Consider the following 14,681-nt stretch of genomic DNA (forward strand, 5'->3'; position numbering starts at 1 on the left):
ATTTGAAAACATGACCAAAAGTTAAGAATCTACATACACAGTTAGATTCGGCATATCAAAGAACCCCAATTATTCAATTTTGATGAAATCAAACAAAGTTTAATTTTGGACCCTTTGGGCCCCTTTTTCCTAAACTGTTGGGACCAAAACTCCCAAAATCAATATCAACCTTCCTTTTATGGTCATTAACCTTGTGTTTAAATTTCATAGATTTCTATTTACTTATACTAACTTTATGGTGCGAAAACCAAGAAAAATGCTTATTTGGGTCCCTTTTTGGCCCCTAATTCCTAAACTGTTGGGACCTTAACTCCAAAAATCAATACCAATCTTCCTTTTGTGGTCATAAACATTATGTTTAAATTTCATTGATTTCTATTTACTTAAACTAAAGTTATTGTGCGAAAACCAAGAATAATGCTTATTTGGGCCCTTTTTGGCCCCTAATTCCTAAAATGTTGGGACCAAAACTCCCAAAATCAATACCAACCTTCCTTTTATGGTCATAAACCTTGTGTTAAAATTTCATAGATTTCTATTCACTTTTACTAAAGTTAGAGTGCTAAAAGTATTCGGACGACGACGACGACGCAGACGACGACGCCAACGTGATAGCAATATACGACGAAAAAATTTTTAAAATTTGCGGTCGTATAAAAATGAGCCACAAAATGTTTTATCATTTCCTATATTCCTAGATTTCTAATACATTAACCTAACTGTTTGTGTTGTACATGTGCATATGTATGTAATCAGTATCTTCCATAGATTTGATTTTCAAAGGTTAAAAGGGTGAAAATTAATTCCAATTATGAGTATCCATGGCAACATTCTGTATTTATTTCCCGTAAAATATTGCAAAAAGGGGGGTGAACATGTCACATTTTCCCCCAAAATTTGGATCAAACTAGAATTTCAATGCCTTTGAGTGATACCTTTTCAGAAACTGTTTCCCTAAATCTTCCTAATGATCAAATAAAAAATGGGTGTCTTTCGCCTCATTTTTTTCATAAAATCCAATCACAAAGTTCATGCGATAAAAAGTTGGAAAAAAACATTAAAATAATTGCGGGACCAATGTATGGTAGGGACATGCAAATACGGACTGTCACACAGAAAACAGCCTACATGTATATTACATACATTACATAACCTTGATGTTCATATAAACCCAATACAAAGACTGTTTTAATACTCAGCTATCCAAAAATTAATTTTATTGCACACTAGCTCTCATATTTGAAAAATTCACAGGGGCCAAAATGCGAAACTACACATCTAACTGTGGAGTGCTACCTTAGCTACTAGTAACTTCTTAAAAGCTTTATATTTTAGAAGATTGATGACCTGGATCCTTCATACTTTGTATATAGATGCCTTATATATGTTATAAAGTTTCTGTCTGTTTTATGTCCATTGTCCTTGACCTCATTTTCATGGTTCAGTAACTACTTGATAAAAAGTTAGATTTTTTGTTGTAATGTTAATATCTCTCTTACTATAAGTAATATTAGGATAAGTATATTTAGTATGTGCGTACCTTGCAAGGTCCTCATGCCCATTACAGTTTTCACTTAAACTCAACCTGATTTCATAAATTAGTGAACAAGGTTAAGTTTTGGTGTTCAAGTCCATATCTCAGATACTATAAGCAATAGGTCTAGAAGAATTGTTGTTTGGAAAGATTGCAACTTGTGTGTGTTTACCCTCTTTAAATAAAGAATTTATTATTGTTATTATTATTTCTACTATATTTGGTCTATTGAGTGATTGTAAGGTGAACACATTTTCATGGTTCAGTGATCAAAGTTCAGTTTATTTGGTTTTTCAATTTTTTGTCTTTTTTTCTAACACAATATAAAAGGTCAACTATATGTGATGTATGTAAATAGTTTATGATGTACTTGTCAGTCTCACAGGTTTTTTGTTTACCTTGACCTCATTTTAATGGTTCATTAGCTAGGAAACTAGAATAAGCCTCTTATAATTGTTCTATCAAAAAGTAAAAAAAACAAAAATATCAAATTCCAAGAAAACTCCAAAACAGGTTTTCTTTTACTTTTCTACATTGGCTAGAGGTTTAGGGGGAGGGTTGAGATCTCACAAACATGTTTAACCCTGCCCTATTTTAGCGCCTGTCCCAAGTCTGGAGCCTCTGGCCTTTGTTTGTCTTGTATTATCTGTTGGTGACCTTCTGCTGTTGTTTAATTCTTTGGTCGGGTTGTTGTCTCTTTGACACATTCCCAATTTCAATTCTCAATTTTATTTCTGTTCACAAATGACTTGGTACAGGCATTGCCTTATGAAGAAAATGGTGGATTAAACCTGGTTAATCTACAGCAAGAACAATAGACTGACATCAGAGAAATGGGTTAACAATGAATATCTACAATTTTGTCATTTAAAAGAAATTGTCCTGAAATCTGATCTTAGGTCACCATGTGAATGAAATAACAATTAATGTATTCTCAGATTGTTCCTACAGTATAGAAACATCAATTGTCATAGTGATCTTTGTTATATTATTTTTTGTTAAGTTATATATGGTGGGTTGTTGTCTCACTGACATTACATTTCACTGACCATCATTTTATGTACTGTGGATTCATTTTTTTTTTCGTTGGATACCAATTTTCGTGGGTAAAGGTTAATCACGAAATTAAATGTTTAACAAATAAGAAATTTACCCTAGAATTGCATGCAGACTTAGTTATAACCATGAAATTAAATATCCAAGAAAATGTCAGTTTTCTATTCACGAAAAATTGATACCCACGAAAATAAATGAATCCACAGTATTTGATTTTGTGTTTATATTTATTCTCATTACTATTTTATTCAGTCTTACTTTCTTTTCATTTCAATGTCTAATTGTATTTTGATCCATCACCCTTTCCCCTCTGAAAAAGCTTAATTTTTCTATTTGTTCCATGACATTTTTATAGTAGTTTTCTCATAGCTTTGTACATTTGGTGTGATGCTTTATCATTTTTATTGTTTTATTGCACATCAAATTCTGTCAATTTTTCTTAATAACAGTATTTTTTTAAAGAAAACAAATTTATCAGAACTTCTTCAAGTGACAGGATTTAACATATCATGAATATTTATAACCATTGCTCAACAACTTCTTGTTTATTGAACACTTATATTGAGGGTATCATAAAGAACAATAGATGATTATTCTTGTTTTCCAGATATTTTTGGGATACGATTGCTGTCAAGCAATCTGTAGACTTTTACCATTGACACTATGACACACTCCCTCACGTCATTCGTTTTATTCTAAACATTCGGCAACATCTCAGATTCTTATGATTGTCTTGCTTTAAAAGGTAAAAACAAGCAAAACAATTGAACATAAACAACTTTCCTGTAATGTTTTACTCATAATCTTCATGTATGATATTTTCCTTGACTTATATGCGTGTTTTTAACTATACGGAAAATCAGAATTAAACAGTATTTATATTTAGTGTTTTTATAAATTTAGAAACACGTCAGAGGGAATTCCCAAATTTTGATAACTTGCGAGAGTTCTCTGAAAGCCGATCGATAATTCTATTTCTGTCACAAGAACTGAAGTGGAGTATTTCTATATTTTACCGTTATGAAACTGATATTTGATACTGTACTCTCATAAAGAAATGGATAACCATTCGTCATATCATTTAATAAACGTTCTTGTTCCAAATCGCAAGTCGCGGTTTGTTTATGTATTAATGTCCATGCGTGGTCTCACTAATTAGAGACAAAAAGCGTCAAGAAGCGACAAGAAGAATAATATTAGCAACAAGAAACTATTTAGCGACAAGAAAACATTTTTTTATTTATATTACTTATTCGAAATAAATATTAAAAAAATATGCAAAAGAAAACAATTTCAACGACAGGAAAGTTAATTTTGATAGGGGGGAAAAATGAAACTTGTAAATCTAATTCAGTTGCTACATTTATTTACATGATATTTTATCACAGGAAGTATATTTTGTATTTTTATTTGTTTTTAAAACCATTTTTGTACAATATATAATTAACTTGCAAAATGCATTATTTGTGCATAATTGTCCAGAAAATTCATACACAAATTGTGAAATACAAATTAAGAACTGAAATCAAACAAGAGGAAAACATAATTAAAATGTGAATATTTTTCATCATTTTATTTAGTGTATTGTCTCATTTAACGATATTTATCATGTTTATGCATATAGATTGAAGATTAAAGGAAACTGATGACAATCTTGAGTTTTCAACAGGTGTTCATTATTCGGTACAATAATTTTATATTCTGGTGCGTGTAATTGATGAAGGTGTTAATGGATATTGTTGCAAAAAAACAAAGGACACGCACCTAGTTAATCTCATTTGTTGCTCTTAATTGTGTATTACCTTAGAGTGAAGCCACAGCTAATGTTGGTCCTATCAGGAAAAATTAATTGTAGTTAGGAAGGAAATAATATTTCATGTTTTTGTTTTATTAAATCCTTCAAAAGGAAGGTGACAAATCTTTGTTTTTATTTTCATTTTATAGCGTTTACATTTCCTTTGCTCTTACACATGTTTAATTTCTACATCTATCAATATGATAATAAAAAAAAGTACACAATCTCTTCATCGATTTTTTTTTATTTCTTCATCTTTCAATATAATCCTAAAAAATATTTTAATGTATGTGATAACAAAATGTATTCTTGTCGCTAATTAGCTTCTTGTTGCTTTTTGTCACTTATTATTTTTCTTCTTGTCGCTTCTTGACGCTTTTTGTCGCTAATTAGTGAGACCCCACATGCGTGTAGTTTTCCTGATTTCAAGGGGTATCAGATTGAGTGATTCCCCGCTTCATTGATTAATTTGAAACTCATGGGATTCTTTCTATGTCTGTCTGCATATGGAGGGCTATTGTTGTTGCATAATTTTAAATCACATGCATAATTTAAATTAAAATAAATGTTGCATCGTAAAAATTACCTATAACACCCCTTCAGCAGAAATGGAATTTTCCATGTTATTGTTTCGAGTTGTCTCCCTTTTCGAAGTATTCGTCAAGAAGAATTAACTCGTTAATGCCGGTAAACATCGTTTTATATTAAGAACGATCTCAATGTAAACAGAGGAGTGTGTACGGAAAGGAGCCATGCCCTCTGACCCAAAGGAACTTCAATAATTAAAGAGTAAGAAATGGGGTTCCTCCTAAACTGGTCCGCCGTTCTATATATAGCTTCGCACCGAAGGTCAGTGTAGCGATAAGTGAACACAATATGATAGGGGTCCAGTTTAGGGTTCCTCCTAGAATTACGGTGATAAGATACGGAAGCAAGTTAACTCGTACCACGGCATTGGAACCAAAAAAGTTAACTTGTACTACTGGGAAGTCGTAACATTCAGAAAAATATATAAAAAATATGATGTTTTATGGGTTTCTGTTTGTAAACTTAATAGAAATAAAGTTGATTTACTTGAATTTTACACAGGAGTTAAATGAAAACTTAGACAAAAATAAAGAATGTTTTAAAGCATTAATGTTTTAACTGATCTTTCAAACTAGAACATAGGCGGATCCAGCCCCCCCCCCTTTTTTTGTGGAAAAAATTTGGTTGATAATAAAGGGAATCATTGAAGCATGACTGGAGCGGGCCCCCTCTTAGGTCAGTCAGCGGGCTCCCCCTTAGGAAAAGTTCAGGATCCGCCACTGTAGAACTTAATCCAGAGGAAAGTTAAAACATTGCTTTAACTGTACCTTATTAAAATTGAACATGTTGAATATGTATATTATTATATCCAATTTAAGTTAATTAAAGCTGTAATCCATGATCACAAATTGAATGCTATGTTTACAATTGTTGAAAGCCATGTGCTTTTTTTTGCGGGGAAAATGCGGACCCCCTTAACAGGAATCAGTTAAATTTCATTGTTACATTTATTTATAGACAGTAAAAATAATTTTGGCAATCATTTTGACTAACTGCTAAGATTTTATTATTCATGAAAAATTTTCTTCGGGTGAAACTGTATATACCTTAACTATCTACATCTGCCACAGTATTTTCTATCCAATATACAAGGAACATAAGCTACAAATTGGTCATTGTACTTTCAAATTATATACATTTTACAGACTTAAGAGGTATTGGGTGAAAGTAACGTATATCATGTATATTCATCATTTAACACCATTTGAATGCATTTAAATAAGTTGGTACGAGTTAGCAATGGTTCGAGTTTTTTTTTTTTAATGGTACGAGTTTACAATGGTACAGGATAACTATAATTCGATAAAACACAATAAGTACATGGCTCATACACTTGTAACGGGGATTGGCTATTCTTTAAGTTGAGTGACTATTCAGATTGTTACATTTTGCATGTGCAGTTGAATTAGTTTAGAGAATAATACTATCCAGCTGTACCAGGGTTACCGGCCAAAAATGCTTGAGACTCTGGCATGTTCATGCTTTTTTTGCAACAGTATTCTTGGATCTATTTCTTTCCTCTTTGATCTTTTGAATTTTGGCCAAATCTCATGCATTTGTTTAATGAAAATTTGGCAGAACTGCTATACATGTGTCAATGAAAACTATGGCAATCGTATCCCTCAGAGCATTCTGCTCTTTGATTGTTTACAACTGGTCAGAATGCATTGATGAAAAGAAACACAAAGGGGAGTATTAATTACTTTAATCACAAAGCTGTACAATTATTTACATCTATACATATGTATAAGAAAATATGTACACAGGCCAAAAAAAACACCTGGAAAAAAATTTGACATAATTAACAATAATATATAACAAATAAACAGAAAAAATTACATATAAAATAAAGGATTGAGGGAGTTTTAGAACTGTTAATGTGGTTTTGTTAATTAATAATACCTTGAAATACCTCAATACAAAGATGGAATTTATCAGTGGAAATTACTCTAAATTTAAAGTATGTTATCAAGGGAATTAACTCTTATTTAATGTATGTGGTATAGAGCATATTCTATTTCTTACTGATATGCCTATCTTCTGAGCTGTGAGCAGCCATACAAATCATTCAGTTCTTGGCATGCTCTTTGACTTATAACTTTGAATTTAAAGTCCTTTCATGCTACATTAACCCAAATACATGAAACCTTTTTCTGTCATTATGAAAATGATAATTTGAAATAAAAAAAAAGAAATCCATGTTAAAAAGAGAAAGTACTATTAAGCCTCTTTTTTGGTCCCTTTATTTCAAAATTGTTAAAAAATATTAAAAAATTTATCAACTAATAACAATCGAATCATTATTATATGGAGGTACACCTTCAAACTTTTTTGAATTAATGATATAGTGTAAAGTTGACAAACTAGTCTCATTTCAAGAATGTTTCATTAAAACTGGTTTTACTGTTTCCATGGTATTGTTTGTCTGTTGAAACAGTATCAGTACCTGGTTTGTATCAGGAAAAAAAATCTTATTTGACATATTTCATTTTTATCAAAGTAGAAAATCTGGATTTTTTTAAAGAAAACTTATGGTAAATTACAGAAAGGCACTTTGTATATAAATATAAACATTTTGGCAAAGATAAGGTCATCCTGAAAATACTAATATAAAAGTGACGCTTATTCTAAACTTGTTATAATTCTTCATTCATTTCCTTGATAGCCTATTAAGTAAATAAAATATTATCTATAAGGATGACCAATCATTATCTATATTTCAGACAAAGAAATAGGATAAAATAATCTCATTTAAATACATAGAATTCAGTATCAACCATTAAACATCACAACTTACAGGTATTTAAACATATCATTCTAGGATAAGACTGAAAGAAGAATAATAAACTAAAACACGATGAAAAGAAATCACTTAATTATAACTTTGATGAATCAGAAATAGTTATTCATCAGTTTTAATGCACCAAATGTATAAGTTTTCAATGTGCCATGAAAATTATTCAATCCATCTGTTTTGTTTTTAAAGCTGTATCATAAGAGTTTCCCAATCACCTAGCTGCCCTCCAGAGGAAATCGGAGATTCTTTAGTCGGAACAGGGAGTGGAAAACTAACAATATAAAAAGTCAGTTAAATATTTGACTGTTGTTTTATCCAGTCTTTGTGAAGTTGTGATACTTCAGATATTCCTTTATTCTACACGGTAATCGTAGGAAGTCGATTTTTGTTGATTTGACATGCTTCCTTACGACCATTCGGCTGAGATGTTGGAGACGAGCTACTTTTGGCGGAGTCTGATAAAATCTGATCGTTCCGTCTTTATCCCTGTGAAGAAAAAAATATATGGTTGAGAGACAATTCTATCAAAATAATTCTATCAAAAGTATTTAGGTATATGTGTGATATAATGTATGCTGTTTGATTCTTATCTTTTTAAACAAGCCACAGTCTTTTGTAGATGATAAAAGAGCTTGTGTTGTAGTATGTTTGTCAGAATGTCCAATCAAAATAAAGTATTTTATAATACAAGTTTTAAAGGGCTGAAGAAATAACAATATCAGTCTAAAGGTGCCTGCAGGGTTAACCTGGAACATTGACCAAAATTTCTTCAAGATTTTGACATTTTCGAAATAAATATAGAAAAATTAAGCTTAAAATGGCATTAATTTAGTTTTTGTCTTTTTGTCAATTCCATTACTTTTGACAATTGATGATCTGTCCACTAAAAATCACTTCCATCATCCATACAAAAGACTGTAATTTGTTTAAATAAGAGAAAGTGAAAATGAATAAGATTTAACAAAAAATTCAAGCTGTGGCAGTGTTACATTTAGGTTCAGTCTATGAGTTAAATTCTTTTTAGATAAATGACTTTGTCAAAACCTTTTTTCAAACCTACAGGTACAGTGCAAGTTTTTAAGACATTGTTTACTTTGTCAATTTCCTTATAGAATTTTATCAAAATTGAACAGAAGCTTAAAATATAATGGAATTTGATGAGACTGTCATCAAAGTCAGAGGGTTAGCGTTATAAAACCAGGTTTAATCCACCATTTTCTACATTTGAAAATGCCTGTGCCAAGTCAGGAATATGACAGTTCTTGTCCATTTGTTTTTGTGATGTTCTTTGTTATTTGATTTTGCCATGTGATTATGGACTTTCCGAATTAATTATCATCTGAGTTCAGTATTTTTGTGATTTTACTTTTTATCATGATTAAAAGATCGAATCTTCAGAAAACTTGAAAAAATTCTTTCGATTTTGCAATATTTTCCAAATAAATGGACTGAAGTTGGTGGGTGATTTTCTCACTGGGTTGAAGTCACATTGCTGTCTATTTGACACAATCCTTGATACCATTCTCAATTCTATTTTCATTTTATTTTTTGGGCAGTTAATATTAGGGGTGAAATTTGTGATTGAAGTTTATAAGATATCCTTCAATTTCTCAAATCATCAAGTGGCTCATTCTTTATTTTCATGTTGTGTTTTGTTGTTTGTCTTTTTTTTTTGTCTTTTTTTTTCTTGGCGTTGTCAGTTTATTTTCGAATTATTTGTTTGAATTTGAATATTACAATATATTTTACTTGTATGCTCAATAAATATTTCATTTTACATTTCAAACTTATAGTGGTAAGTTGTAAGAGTAAAATGACAGATTGCAAATTAAAATGTATGGTTGGAGTTAACTCCCTTTATAAATACAATATTGCTATTCATAATTGATATCAAATGATGACATAGATAAATCTAGCTGTATGTCTGGAGTTAGGGGTCATGCATAATTGTCAACCATTTTCCAAATTATACAAAACATATACTTTTTTAGACCCCCACCCTGCTTCAAAGTGTAAATCAACAATTTTGAGATTTTAAGATAAGAATCAATCATTCTTAATAAAAAGAAGATCCTGCCTATTCTATTTAAGTTTAATATAGAAATTTGCATTAAAAATAAACAGAAACATATTGACTATTTTAATTGATGCCATATCTGGGCGAAATTTAAAAAAAAAACGTACTCTAAAAATGTTAATGTTTTAACCCCCTTCCCCCAAGTGTACGCCTTGAACACTTTGGAAAATGGTTGATATTTATGGATGACCCCTTAACTCCCTTATAAATGTAAATACAATAATACAATGGACATCAAATGATGTTTACACCAACCTGAACCTTTGTGATGATGCTGAGAGAAAGGTTTACTTTCTTCCAGCTTTCTTAACTCTCCCACATTCTACTGGGTCTTTCTGCAGAACAAACAATTAGTATAACACATGACCTTTGACCTTAAGGTCTAAAGGAAGTGGAATAATTTAATTTTAAGAGGCAATTTATCATTTAAATGTGAACAAAATTACACAATATCTTAAGCTCATTGAAATATAATGGGGGTCTTTTATCTCTCACCTAATTAAGAATGACCACATCCCCCCTATTGAAGAGGGTAGTAATGCCCTTGACCGTCAGACGTCAAACAGTCATTTCGGGCTACCATTATCAACAAATTGGTTAAAAATTGACTGAGATTCATTAAAACAACCTTATTGGGATTCGTCAGAGGTCTTTAATAATTTTCGTTACTGTTATTCTAAAAAAAAATAATAATGTGATTCGCCAAGTTTGTTGATTTTTTTTTCTAAAAGAAAGTGTTCATTTAATTGTCATGCACCAAAAATTACTGTTTTTAATAACATCATTTGGCAAGAACTTTTTACCGTTATTAGTCATGAAAGTACCCCCATTACAACCCTCATTCAATGATACACATTCTTACAGAATGCTTTAATACTGATGATAGATGTGTAAATGATGGCTTTCATGGCTGTCAAAGGTTTTTTGATAATTTTACATTTTTTTTGATTATCTAAATAGAAGTTAAAAAATCAATAGTTCAATTCAAAATAATATATTCATATGTTTATTTCTTTATTCTTTGTAGAATTCAGTTTTTCAACAGCAAAAAAAAAAAATTATAAAAATTATATACATTGCTAGAGATGAGTACAAATAATGTGTGATGTGAATTTCATTTAATATGTGAAAGTTGATGTTGAATACAAAATGTTGACCAATTACATACCAGATATTTCAGCAGTTAAATTTTTGATTAAAAGACGAAAAAAGCTTTCCTGGTAAAATTTCATTATAGTTTCCTTGGCAATTTGTGATAATTTCATTGAAGCAATTTTAATGTTATTTCTAAAGATAAACTGAATTCTACAGAGAAATAGCATCTTCATATTCATTTCTTAACTGTTAAAAAAAATAATTAATTAAAAAATGTCTTCTGATTAAAATACAAATATATATAATTCCAAAACCAGTAAATATGAAAACTTTAACGTAAACCTACCCGACTGAGATTCGTTGACCTTTTGGTGAGAATGTGCAGTAAAGAGCATTTGCTTGCTCAACAACGTATGATGGGTCATTGTCATCTTCTTCTAAGTCCCAACATCTCACATACCTAAAATATTTAAACAAATAATCGTTATCAATTCTTTTATGTTCCAACATTGCATCTATCTAAATCACTTAGGTCTATTCTTCTAACTTAAAATAATTGGGTTTTTTCCAAGAAAATGAGACCACAAATTTCGCTATTAAAGAATTAAAATTCAAAGTCTGCTTTTACCAACAAATAGCAGTTCCTTAATTGCTTACACCCACTTCATTTGAACTTTTGATAGTTGGCATTCATACCTCATCTCTTTATTCTTATAATCATTATCATTTTTCACAGAGACAAAAATTCAGTTTTATAAGATTCGTTGGCCTTTATATTCTGTGTGTGTTTGAATGCCAATTATTCAAACTCTGCGTAAAACTTTCAGTTCTATATATTAAGAACAAATACCCATCTTTGTTTATAGTATTTAACGATGGACATTTCTTATTAAACTTATATCCAATGTCCCCTTTTGTCCAAATAATACAATATTGTTGATTCATTATTTTCGGTGGAACCAATTTTTGTCGATCAAGGAAAACTTGTATTTTCGTAGATTTGACAGTCTGCATATATTCATTCCTTTAAAAAATTTGTAATTCATTAAACATGTAAATTCATGGTTCCCCTGTACCTACAGATTTGGTATCCAATATTATTAATAATGAATCCACAGTATACAAATGTCTTACCCATCATCATTAATGGTAAGGACCATCTGACCGTGTGGATGAAATGAGATTCCTCGAATATAAAATTCATTCGCTCCAGCTGCAAATATTGGTCGGGGAGGAGGGTACATGTGGCTGTAATCAGAAATAGTCAAATAAAAACATTTTATAAAAAAATATACAGGAAAACTATGTAAGAAGTACCATAAAATCTGTTTTATCCATTTTATGAAAATAGTAGGGGGTCACCTGTTTCATCTTATTTTCAGTAGAAATCAAAAAGAATTTTCAAGTAGCTGCAAAAAGAGTCTTATTTTGAGATCTTGAGTCAATAATTTTTAATTTCTCAAAAATATTGTTGCTAGAGGATATGTTTTTACATTTATACATTGTATATTAAATGTATCAAACTATGGAATTTCAAAATAACTCATGAATTATTTTTTTTTATAAAGAACACCCACCAAAGTTCTTGAAGCGACTGTCCTGTATATACATCCCACAATATAACTCTGGTATCAAAAGATGCAGTAGCTAATAAGGCGCCATCTGGTGAGAAACAACATCCAATAACATCATGGTAATGTCCATGTAAATGAGACGGAGAAAAGTTATTCAACAAATCCCATAGTATCACCTGAAAAAGATGGCAAAATGAATTGACTGCTTTTTAAAATAAGTTATGATTGAATTCTAAATAAATTCAAAACAACAAGTAAAAATAGAGTTTACATGTTTAGACAAAAAGTAATCAAATATCAAAATATCCAAAATATTATATTTATCATTAATTGTTTAGTTCAACACCTTTTTAGATCATTTCTATTTTAAGTTGTTGAACTTTAGTTGTTAATGTCTGCTTTATTTGGTCTCTTGATGAGAGTTGTCTCATTGGCAATGATACCACATCTTCTTTTTTTACATCTCCAGGTAAATTCTAAACACAGAGGGAAATAACAAAAAATCAGGAAAAAAACAATATATTGTGTTGTCTGTTTTAAAACAACAAACGATATATTTTGTATCTGATTTAATTAATAATTCTGTGCAATTTTGAAATTTACGATCTGAAGTCCGGAGATCAGTTTCTGTTTTATGACAACATTATAAACCAAATGAGCTAAAAGGGGACATTGAACATTTATTATTTGTGCTAATAATTATGATTTATCTCCCCTGAAACTTATCTATTTTGACTGACATATAACTTACAGTTTTTCCACTGCCAACACTAGCAATCATATCACATTTGGGTGACCATTTCGTATCATACACCCATTTAGTATTGCCTCGCAGTGATTTATACATATTTCCATCGTCGTTAAGGTCCCAAAATTTAATAGTTCCATCTCTGGAGCCTGACAAAAGAATAAGGCTTCCATCTGGAGCAAAGTTTAAACTTTTAACGATGTCTTTATGGTCTTTTAACATAAGGAGAAGTTTGCCTGCAATGATAAAGATTACAGTTTACAGTACACACAAAGTTTAAAAATCACTCTTGCAAATGATGATAACGCCAATCATCCTTATAACACATCTTCAAATAGACCGTTCTTAAGCAAATTAAAACATGAGCTCTGCCCGATCAGTTGAAATAACATTGGTAATACACACAAGATACTTTGCATTCATTTATTTGTGTGGGTATCAATTTTCGTGGATTGCTGAAAACTTACATAGTCTCAATAAACCTATTGAAATTATGTTACCTGATAAACATTCGAATTTGTTGTTCACCTGTGCCCATGAACCCACTAAATCTGGTATCCAACGAATAATAATGAATCCACAGTAGCTTGAAATTCATAAAAATTGCAATAAACAGTACATACAGGGTTTTAAACCACAACTACATATTTGTACTAGTGATAATAACAATACATGTAGTAATAAACAGAACACACATATCTGTGAAACAGGTGCAATGGCTGTTGATTGAGCAATAACACTCATAATTTTTATGATTTTCAGAATACTGTGGATTGATTTAACTTCATTGGTACCAATTTTTGTTAATTCACTTTCGAGGATATCTAATTTTGTAGTTTTTCCAAAGTCTGTATACAAGACAATGGAAAATTTGTATTTCGTTGAACATTTAAATTGTTGGCACATCTGTAACCACAAAATCCACAAAAACTTTTGTAACCAACTAAAAATAATGACTCCACAGTACATAGAGAAATAGTAAATACTGCAATAAAAGAGGCTTCAAATGTGTAATTGTGGTCTGTTGAGTATAAACTACTGTGAATTCATTTATTTTTGTGGGTATGATTAAATCAATTTCTGTGGATTGTTGAAAACTTGCATATTCATGGATATTTGATTTCGTGGCTCTGCTGATCGTTGTATACACAGCCTCTTTAAAATATGTTGTTCCTTGAACATTTGAATTTGTGGTAAACCTGTACACACAATTCCAATAAAAATTGGTTTCCTACGAATAATAATGAATCCACAATATACAGTGAGGGTTTTATTCTTTGCCTTGTTTTGAAGGCATGGTTGGTTGGTTGCATAAAATTGCTTATATCCACATAATTTGAAATATTGTGGAAAGTTGTCTAATTGGCAATCATACCACATCTCCTTATTCTTATTGTGAGCTTAATTATAGTTCTCC

The 14,681-nt window shown here is 30.6% G+C and overlaps 2 protein-coding genes across 5 annotated transcripts in view; one reads left to right on the top strand and one right to left on the bottom strand.

Annotated features, from left to right (window-relative positions):
* Nucleotides 1-14,681, top strand: part of LOC134728098 (uncharacterized) — a 313,423-nt gene that overhangs the window by 9,796 nt on the left and 288,946 nt on the right. The gene's annotated exons all lie outside the window — the stretch shown is intronic.
* The window catches only part of LOC134728090 (WD repeat and SOCS box-containing protein 1-like), a 30,292-nt gene continuing 22,273 nt past the window's right edge, over nt 6,663-14,681 (bottom strand). For 3 of the 4 annotated variants that reach the window (XM_063592496.1, XM_063592495.1, XM_063592498.1), the window contains 5 exons: nt 13,268-13,500; nt 12,520-12,692; nt 12,077-12,190; nt 11,289-11,402; nt 6,663-8,256 (listed from right to left, as the gene is read on the bottom strand). In XM_063592496.1, coding sequence (XP_063448566.1) covers nt 8,082-8,256; nt 11,289-11,402; nt 12,077-12,190; nt 12,520-12,692; nt 13,268-13,500 — 809 coding nt within the window. In that variant the 3' untranslated portion in view covers nt 6,663-8,081. Of the gene's footprint in view, nt 8,257-10,102; nt 10,183-11,288; nt 11,403-12,076; nt 12,191-12,519; nt 12,693-13,267; nt 13,501-14,681 lie in introns of all 4 variants that reach the window. The other variant, XR_010108768.1, reaches the window with a different exon arrangement.

The sequence above is a fragment of the Mytilus trossulus genome, chromosome 8, assembly GCF_036588685.1.
Source record: "Mytilus trossulus isolate FHL-02 chromosome 8, PNRI_Mtr1.1.1.hap1, whole genome shotgun sequence".
Lineage (NCBI taxonomy): Eukaryota > Metazoa > Mollusca > Bivalvia > Mytilida > Mytilidae > Mytilus > Mytilus trossulus.